Raw genomic sequence first — 10278 nt, forward strand, 5'->3', positions numbered from 1 at the left:
AAATAGAATTATGGTTATGACAGACGCAATAGAATTAGGTATGGCGGACATGTCTAATTAATTTTCTGATAAATGTTTTTTTTATTTTTTATTAAAAAAATATTTAAACTATTTTTGAAATATTTTAAACAAAAATTCTAATTAATTTTTTTAAAAAAATACTTAAATTACTATTGAAAATATCCTAAACAAAAATGCTAATTAATTTTTCTTATTTTTTTATATAAAAAAATTTAAATTATCTTTGAAGTTTTCTAAACAGAAATTTTAATTAATTTTTTTATAAGAAAAATATTTTAAACTTTCCTTGAAGTATTATAATTATTAAAAAAAATATATATTAAAAAAAAATATTTAAACTATCTTGAAATATCCTACATAGAAATTCTTATTATTTTTTTATAAAAAAAAATAAAAAATCATTTAAATATCATAATAAAAAATCTTAATTATTTATTTTATTTTTATTTAATTTTTTATAAGCTCTTGGGTCGGACAACAAAGTGAGATCTAAATAGACCTTGGCATGGTAGTCATGCTTGATTTGACAAGAGAAGAAGAAGAAGAAGAACAATTATACATTATTTTAATTGTTAGCAAGAGAAAAGAAAAGAAAAAATAATAAAAAAAAAATTCTTAAAAACAAAAATAAAATTAATATTACAATCTATAATAAAACATCTTGATTCACGTTGAATTCTCTCTCTCTTGATTCACGTTGAATTCTCTCTCTCTTGATTCACGTTGATTTCTCCAACACGGATTGTCTCTTGGTCTTGGATGCCTTTAAATTCCAGTGAGTAGTGAGCGGTTTGTGCCTCTGTATTTGCTAAATTTGAAAGTGGTCCAACTGAAATGTCTGCCTATGTTTGCTTCTGGAGGGTGGAGCTTATGATAGGATGTTTTCACACAGTGAAAGTGGCTGATTTCACTGTCTTGTTTTAAAAGAAAGGAAATCACGGTGGTTTCTGAGGTGAAAATTAACGCGAAGAGAAAAAGAGCAACGAGCCAAAGCAAAAATGATGAAGGGTGGCAGTGGTAATAAACAAAGTTGGATTTAAAGGCACCTGACATGAGCAAGGGAGACCAAAACACTGGCTTTTGAACATAGGTAGCTCCTCCCCTATCTTCCATACAAATTTTAACAGTTTTGGTTCTCAGAACAGTAGTAGCTGGGATTAATGTCTTCCACATTTCTTTCTTTCCTGAGAATTTAACTCATCAAGTAGGCTCAGTGACAGAGAAAATGACAGCTACTGGGAAGGATGGCAAAGGATGGAGGTGGGCTCTTGTTGATCTCTCTGTTTTTCTCTTCTTTAATTGTTCTTATCTCTCACATTTTGAGATGGATTGCCTTTCAGTATCCGTGAAAGCAAGAAAATGGAAGGAGAGTATAGTTTGAGGACTCTAGAATGTCTGAGAGGAAGGTTGCTTGCAGAGAGACAAGCTTCAAAGATTGCTAAAGAGGAGGCAGAGCTCATGGGCAGTAAGGTATGTTCCTTCCATCCTTGACATCTGGATGGCCTTTAATTTACTTTTTTTTCTTCTCCTTCTGGGTAGATTGATGTTATTGCATGCTTCGCATTTGTGATGTCAATATACAACCACAACGCATCAATTGTAAGATCTCAAGTTTCATTTTCATCTAATTTTTTATGGTATAGTTAATAGAGCTAGAGGACAAACTCAGAGAAGAGATCAAATTGAGGAAAAAAGCTGAAAAGAAGCATAAATTCTTGATGAAGAAGCTTGAGTCTTTGAAGATTTGGCCCGCATCAGAGGGAACAGAGAAGTCAAGTTCATCTGAGATTAGTGGATTTTCTAGCGCATCATCCACAAGCACTACGGGCCATAAAGACCCCGAAGAATCTGAATCCAAGCCCCATGTCATAATCGCAGCAGACTCACATAATATGAAAGACTATGGCTCTGAAACAACTACATCCAATCAAAATACTTCTACTGTTTCCGATTCCATCGGAGAGACTCAAGATTCAAATGCTGACAATTCTTTAGATAAATCAAGGCATGAAACCGTTGCATGTTCACAAGATTCAAAGATTGATGATCGAAGGTATCAAGTTCAACATGGTTTGTCCTTTTCAATAGCCACTTTTATCTATGATAATTTAATTGGGTTTCTTTAAGCTAATTAAATCAATATTCTGATTATCTCTTTCAGTTCTGCGAGCATTAAAGCATCAGTGGTGGGGATGGAGAAAAATGCAGGAAATGAGAGTGATAATGAGGATTATGTGAATAATTCGTTGGCACTAGTCCCATTGAGCTTGCCAGCTTCTACCAAGAAAAGTGAGTTGAAGGTAGTCAATAGAAGTGTTCTTGAAGTTCTTGACGCTTTAAGGCATGCCAGGGAGCAGATACAAAGCTCAATGGAGAGAAGACACATGATTAAAGCTGGCCCACCTTGAATCCATGTGTGTTAAATGCTAATGATTGGAGATATATATAGCTAATAACACAAATAGCAGAAAGAGATGTTAGGATGGCCGGACGTGACGACGAGGGTAGAGTATTGATTAGTTAAAATCATTGCATGGATAATAAACTCACATGAGTGAACATCAAAGAAAGCATGTGATGTAGGGAATAATCAAGGATTTGCTGTCCAGATGATGCTGGACCTGAGTCAAGGGTCGTATTCTTTCTTGTTTTCGTTCTCTTTTCGAGTTTGATTAAGATGGTATTTTACATTATAATCCAACTGTATTTTTAATTTTAAATCAATTATTTTATATATATATTTTTGAATTATTTCAATGTACTAATGTGAAAAATAAATTATATGAAAATTAAACGCGTCACTTCATTGTTGATTATTGTGACTTGCTCCAACCTTAATAGCTAGCATACCTTTTCTGTTTCTGAGATTTATATATTAGGATCATCTTCATCACGCAAGTGCTAAACCAGATAACCCTTTCTTGGACAATCTAACCACTTTAATTTCACCAGAGGCTTTCTTATATATTTTAATCATTTCAATTCAAATCCTAACATCATTTCACTCTGATTTAACCAAAAAAAAAGCGTCACTCATGGCTTTTGAAGTTAAGGAAGCATGCACAAAGCTTTAAAATAAGATGGCGGTGAAGATTTTTAACCCCCAGATTTTCAAATGCAGCCTTGAAAACCAGAACAAGACTTCAGAGGGGACTGAGCAAGGTTTTTGTCTCTAACAATAAACAGTGCATATTTAGGTTTTTGCCAGAACTTCAGACCGAGTTTGCTTACTGCACACATTATTCCCTGAACTTGATGAGCATTGTTTGGTCTATCCTTGGATTGCATGTCATCCCATAACGTGTATGAGCATATCCAGATGCCAAAACAGTGCATATTTTTTGGATTAACTTGGAGACACTTCAAAGACAATGTTTTGTTGTTCTATTAAGACAGTTTTTTATACCTTCGCAGGCACCCAAGGAGCATGGTCTTCTCCAGTTTGCAAGCTCTGATAGAAATTGAAGTTTTACATGCAACACTGTTTTGAGAAGAGTTGAAAAAATTCTGAAGAGCAGAGTTGACTTAAAAAAGATCAATATTTTTATTAATTGAGAATACCTATTTAAAGACTTACAAAACAACTGATAAAAACTTTCAAAAAACATGAGAGATTATTTAACTCCAAACAATTGAACATGTAGCAAATCTTGTGGCAGAATCTGACATGAAAACAATGACATTAAAGACTGATTCAAACGATTTTCTACACTTATCTCTATCTTCTATTTTTAAGACAGATTCTCATAGATAAATTCTAACAATCCTCCTTAATATTTGCCTTAGACAAACCAAGTTTCATCCTTAAAAATTCCAGCTTTGATCTAAGAAGTGATTTAGTCATTATATCAGCAAGTTAAATATCAATTGGACAATAATGAAGCTTTATAAGTAAATTATTCTCAACTTCTCTTATGGAGTGAAATTTCACATTAATGTGCTTGGTCATGCCATGTTGAACTAGATTTTGAGCGATGGCAATGATGGACTTGTCATCACAATAAAGCTCGGTTGGTGAACTTTGTTCTTGACCCATATCAACAAGCAACTTGTTTAATCATATTTCTTGATTTGTAGGAACTGCTAAAGAGATATACTCTACTTCAGCAATTGATTATGCCATTTTTTACATTCTAACATATTGCACCTGAACCAATTCTAAACACATATCTAGAAACACTTTGCATATTATCAGCACTCCCTGCCTAGTCATTATCTTCATATCTATTTAATTTAACTCCTGTCTTTGAGTACCAGATGTCAATGAGTACCAGATATCAAGGTCGGTTGTCCCTCTAATATACTTCAGCACCATCTTAGCAACTCCCATTTGAATATTGTTAAATGAGCTCATGAACAGCAAACTAGCTGAAACATCAAGTCAGGTTTGGTTGTTGTCAAGTATAGTAGGCTACCTACTAAGCTTCTATATGCAGAGGTTTAGGCTTCCTCAAGTTTCTCACCATCATTTTTTGAAATCTTCTCATTTTGTGTCAACGGAGTTGATATTTTTTTACATGATTCATGCTTGAATTTCTTAAGTATATCAACAACATATTTTCTATATAAGATAAAGATACCCGAACTGTATTAATGTATTTCCATTCCAAGGAATAGTTTATGATACCAAGATCAGACATCTCAAATACATCCGCATTTCTTTTTTGAACTCTATCAGTAATTTTACATTGCTTCCAGTCACTAGCATATCATCAATATAGAGTGATACTACCAGCTGCAAATCATCTTCATTCTGTTCAAGTACAGAGTAGCTTCACTTTCACTTCTCTGGAATCTCAGTTAAATCAAATGAGTATCAATTCTGTTGTACCAGGTCCTTGGTGCTTGCTTTAAACCATAAAAAGCCTTGTATAGCTTGTATAAAAAACATTCCTTAACCATTAAGGTTCAAAAAATACTCTAAATAAAATGATATTTTGGTACAAGGTGTGATACAAATGATCACATGATTATTAAATGTAATTGTTTTCTAAGAAGAGATAGACATTTTTATCTTCAATTAATAAGAATTAAGTACAATGACCATAATCATATGCATATGTAAATTTGTACAATGACCATATTTTGGTACTAGCCTTTAATGATCTCTGCTGAAGTGGCTCCATTCTTGCTGGAACTAGAGTCAACCGAAAGGCTCAACTGTTGACAGTCAATTTTGTGACCTGAGTGCCAGTGCAAAACCTGTGAGATATGAAAACAATGGAGAGGATGTTCATTCAGCAAGAATGGCCTAAAATGAACTCATGACATGCTGACAACTCATACCTAGTGTTTATGTGAGCAGTATTTTGTTCTTTTGCAACCACTACAAACTTTATCTCCTTTCCAGGTACCACACCAGTTACAAAGCGAAACTAAAACAAGCAAAAATGATGGGCATCATAAATGCTTGGTCTGATAGAAGGAGATAAATGTGATTCAAATGGAAATATGTAAAACATGGGTACTGATGATCACACATATCAGACAAATATTAATTTGATCTTAATCAATTAATCTATCTATCTTAGAGCTTTAGGATCCTTGCAGCCATGTTGCACCAAACAATGATGTCTTCATATTGAGTAAGGGTTTATCAGTCTCATGTAGGAGGATAATAATTGCTTGTTTGGAAGCAAGGCTTTGTTAGCAATATAATCAGCGATGTGTCAAGCCTATTACATTCAGAATAGAATAATGCAGGTTTAGTCAATAAAGTAAATAAAGGAAAAAACTATATAGAAAAACCCTTAATTTTGGGTATTGGCAGTTTTGGTCCTGTCTGTCCAGAGATTATGCTATTACATTATGTTGTCTTCATGTGGGAACAATTTGTATCCTCCATTTGATGATTGTTATCATATCAACAAGTCAAAGGACTAAGATCTTACAAGAAAGGCCATTTATGGCTCAGCAATGCTCTTGTAAAGTATGACGGGCAGTTGTTTTGTAAAGGCAATCATTCAAGTTGTCTATTGAAAACCAAAACTAGGAGTGCTGAAAAAAGACAGATCAGCTCAGTTATATTTTTAACCCTTAAAACAATATAAGATAATTTAAAGTAATAAGTTGCCAAGTAGATTAAAGAAAAATTAAGTATCATCATCATTATTCATTAATCTTCAAAAACATCTCCATCCATGCTTTCCTCTCCTTCACTTGAATCCTCCATATCCTCCATTTCATGAATATAATCGAAATCCTCATCTCTCAAACTAAATTGCACTTGTTTAGAAAATATTGAAGTATTAACTATAAAGATGTGTTGTTCTTTGACTCCCACTGTTGAAAAAAGAAAGGTTGGTTGGTGTTTCTCTTCTAAGTGTCCTTCATTGTGTGTTTGTCTCCCTCTTTGATGATTTTTTCAATTTTTTTACCCTAATCTTTGTTTTTTACAAAAATACCCCTAAGTTGTTTCTTGTGGTAAATTAAAAGAAAAATCCAACAGAAAAGAAAGAACTTCAAGCAAGTGCTAGCCTTAGCGCCTTGCACCCACTCACAAGGCGCTCACCTAGGCGGCGCCTCATTGAAATCCAACACCTGAGGCTAATAAAGGTGTTGGGGCCTCACCTTGCCTGGAGCGCCTAGGCAAGCGCCTCTTGACAACACTGGTCAACATAACAGCATATTACAGCAGATAGGTAGCAGGCGCAGATGAGAGAATCTGATGTGCCAACAATTGGTTTTTTAATTTTTTTTATTGCAGCATATAATGCATTTATGAATGAATATGTGCAGTATTTTTATCTATAAAATCCAATCATTCATATATATATGTGCAGTAATGAAAGGCAGCTTATTCATTGGACATATATACCAAAGAAGCATGACAGAACTACACATTCCAAGGTAAAATGCCAAAACCAAAACATTAAACTGAGCAATGAGACACCCCATGCCTACGCAAATTTTCAATCCCTTGTGTATAATAGATAAGCCTGCATGTGAATTTTTATATGCTAGCTTTTTCACTGTTCATGCTATTTCATCATTTGCATAAGCTTATATGCAGACAAGATGCATGAAATAGAAAAACTAAAAAATAAATACAGCATGAGTATTGGAACAACTAAATAAGAACATTCCAACATTTCTATGACACAGAAGCAGGAAGAGAGCAATTAAATCATAAAATACCTGGTCTGCAACAACTTCAACAAGTTCCAATTCATGGTCTCGCCACTTTCTAGCACTTTCTGTTGGTAGAATCAGAACCATGACAGCATAGCTTTTTGCAGAGAGTTCAGGCCAATCATTAATTTGGAAATTTGACAGATGTAGAAGAGGTACACGAACAGCAACAACCTCGGGTGGCAGGTACCTACCAAAAAGGGGCCTGATCCTAGCCAGTGGGCAGTTATATGGTATACGCACTGCATTCTAACATGCCTTCCAGTTTCTTCCTGTGTGAGAATAAGGCCCATCTCCCTATCAAGTTCTTCAGCCTTGTTCTTGAGAAATAATTCCCGGGTTTTAACACTCAGTAGATCAGGAATAATGTGGACAAGCATCAAAGCAGTTGCACATGATACAATAGCACAAGCAATTTTTGCAACAGTCATCACCACAGCAACAAGCAATTCCCGGGTTTTTTTTTTCAATTATTATTGATGAGCATGCTAAATAGTTACACATAAAGGCAAGAAGATTAAACCATCCAGAAGAAAAATATAAAAGAAAATAATCACCAATGCTCACCAGACGTGAGGAAGAAGAAACGGATGGCCAGGAACTTGCAGTTAGTTACAGTAGAGGTTTGATCGAAGCCGTCCATTTAGTTTCATAATGTGGAAGTGGATGATCGCTCTCACCTTTTTTTTTACGAGACTTCGAAAGGAGGAGGAGGAGGAGGAGTCGCCGCGGTGGTGGTGGTGGTGTATGGAGAGAAAAGAAGGGAGGAGCTTTTTCCAATTCTAGAGCAGAGAGAGAATAAAGTGGAGGTAAAGGAGCAGCAGCCGCCGCCTAAAACCGTCATGGAGATTGGAGACAACAAGCGCCAACTCAAAGACACTGTGGCGAAACTAGAACTAGGTCATCAGATGGACGTATCAATCAGTGTGGATAGATGTTTAGAACAACCTTGTTTTAAAGAGGGATTTTTAAGAAAAATAAACATATTTTAGTGGGGTTTTTTTTAAGTATTTTTATAATGATTATTTTTTAAAATGTTTTTTGTTTGAAATTTTTTAAAATATTATTTTTTTATTTTTAAAAAATTATTCTTACTGTTAATATATTAAAATTATTTGAAAAAATTAAAAAAAAAATTAATTTTAAAATATACTTTTTAAAACACTAATTGAGCAGTGAATTGAATCGGAATCGGAAGAATATCTAACCTGGTCCCAGGCTTACTTGCTAAGATATCACTTTAAGTAGTTTTAGTTTGTATTTGTTTTTTATTTTAAAATTATTTTAATTTATTAATATTAAAAATAACTTTTTAAAAATAAAATAATATTTCAAAAAATAATCACTACACACCTAACAATTCACAAGTGTGGGTGCGGGTCATTCCAGGCTGAGAGATGAGATATATTTTGATCAGGTACCGTGAATGTTGTCTGTATAGAAAGTGGGAAAGTGAAAGTGAAAGTGATAGCACTCACCCACGCGCTCAAGTGAAAGTGAAAGTCAAAGATTTTACCATTTTTTTGTTAAAAGCAGTTCGCAATAGGAGGATAGTCTAAAGAACTTTTTGGTGCTGTAGCTTGAGTGTTTTTTATTTAATAAAACTGACGGGTTTTTTTTATATATTTTTGAATCATTATAACATATTTTTTGAAGATTTAAAACCATTAATGATTAATGGTATTCAAGCCATAAAAAAAAAATCTATAGAAAAAGATCAATTTAAATTTTTAAAATAAAAAAAATTAAGTTTTAAAACTACAACCAAACAGTCACTCCTAGCTTAACAAGAAACGACATGTAAAATAATTAGAACCCAGATGGATAATTGTGTTTATCATAAATTAGGAATCTCAATTTAGCATTTATGTCGTTAAATTTTTTTTAAAACTTCTGCTGCAGAATGTACCAAACAGGCACTCATCATAACTTCTGCCGCAGAATGTACACAAATTTCTTAAAACTTAAAAAACCACATTTATGTCGATAAAAAAAAAATTTAACATTGTTATTGAATTCGGTTATAACATTTTTAACTCAAAAAATACCTACTCAACTCTAATATTTAGTTATTAATTCTCATAACCCGAGTTATAAATTCTTATGAATTAAATTATTTTTTATTTTATTATATAATATATTAAATTTAATTTATCATCAATTTAATAATAAAAAAAATAAAAACTCTGTATAAAATAATAGATTTAATAAACACAAAAAAAAACCAAAAAGATATAACAAAAAAATATCAAACAATCATACGCAGACTTTTTAATTAATATTTAGTTAAGCAGTCAAACTTATGACTAGAATTATGGATGGTGAATTTAATTTTTTTATTTTATTATACAATAAAAAAATATAAAAAATAATTTATCAACTCAATACTATAAAATAATAATAATCTCACTTTAAATAATGGATTTGAAAAAAAAATCCCCAAAACACAAAATAGCTAAGAAAAAAAAATAAAAAAAGCACGCCACAAATAGCGCGACTTGAACCCCCTTTAAAAAAATATATTAACCATGTCTTTCTTGTTAGTTGAGAAAAAATATGGTACCTCCAAGTGTTGAACTCGTTAAATTTATACAACACTTATCGTTAAATAATTCGTATAAAAAAATTGAATTGTTGAGTCCATATTACTTTATATAGAAAACTCTACCATTGAAATCACTTATCATCCTCGTAAATGGTTAATCTCACAATTAAAAAAAAATTGAAGACGTAGTGGAAAACATAATTAATCTCACAATTAAAAAAAAATAAAAATCCAAATAAGATTTTTGTAAGATGAGATCCTTAATCTCATAATTAGTTGAGATGTATGTTGAAGAAATGAGATTAATTTAACTGAAAATAACTAAATTAATTAATTAATTAATAGAATTAAATTGCTTTTATAACCTTTAGAACCTACTCTACTACTCCGTGCGAATAAATACAGGCATCGTATCAACTTCCTGATTTCTCCACTTACAGCAATATCCATTTGTGCTACAGAGAGTATCATAGACAGGTTATGAGCAGTGGGAAGAAACATCCAACAGAGTATAGTAACCCCATTGTTACCACAGCTACCATCGTTGACTAGCTAGCTAAAGATTCTGACAAAGGAACAAA

At 32.6% G+C, this 10278-nt stretch overlaps 1 protein-coding gene and 1 long non-coding RNA gene across 9 annotated transcripts; one reads left to right on the forward strand and one right to left on the reverse strand.

Moving 5' to 3' along the window:
• The first annotated feature begins 749 nt into the window (after positions 1-749).
• LOC118062882 (uncharacterized) lies at positions 750-2835 on the forward strand. The gene is made up of 4 exons (XM_035076752.2): positions 750-1281; positions 1362-1491; positions 1665-2074; positions 2183-2835. The coding sequence occupies exons 1-4, from the start codon at positions 1247-1249 to the stop codon at positions 2427-2429; spliced, it is 822 nt and encodes a 273-aa protein (XP_034932643.1). The 5' UTR covers positions 750-1246; the 3' UTR covers positions 2430-2835.
• A 1763-nt stretch (positions 2836-4598) lies between these two features.
• LOC118062930 (uncharacterized) lies at positions 4599-8351 on the reverse strand. Of its 8 annotated transcripts, XR_012168232.1 has the most exons (4): positions 7159-8102; positions 5913-6685; positions 5308-5396; positions 4599-5223 (listed from the first exon to the last, which is right to left on the reverse strand). It is a non-coding gene; the product is annotated as an uncharacterized lncRNA (long non-coding RNA). The 8 variants fall into 8 exon arrangements; XR_012168231.1 differs by having other exon boundaries at positions 4599-5204; positions 5308-6685; positions 7159-8103; XR_012168228.1 differs by having other exon boundaries at positions 5308-6685; positions 7159-8103.
• Positions 8352-10278: the final 1927 nt, after the last annotated feature.

This window comes from Populus alba, chromosome 16 (genome assembly GCF_005239225.2).
Source record: "Populus alba chromosome 16, ASM523922v2, whole genome shotgun sequence".
NCBI classification, from domain to species: domain Eukaryota; kingdom Viridiplantae; phylum Streptophyta; class Magnoliopsida; order Malpighiales; family Salicaceae; genus Populus; species Populus alba.

Coding starts and splice junctions, on each gene's coding strand:
- LOC118062882 (XM_035076752.2), top strand. CDS start 1,247: ATGACAGCTACTGGGAAGGATGGCAAAGGATGGAG. Junction 1,282..1,361: donor AAGGATGGCAAAGGATGGAG/GTGGGCTCTTGT, acceptor ATTGCCTTTCAG/TATCCGTGAAAGCAAGAAAA. Junction 2,075..2,182: donor TCAAAGATTGATGATCGAAG/GTATCAAGTTCA, acceptor TATCTCTTTCAG/TTCTGCGAGCATTAAAGCAT.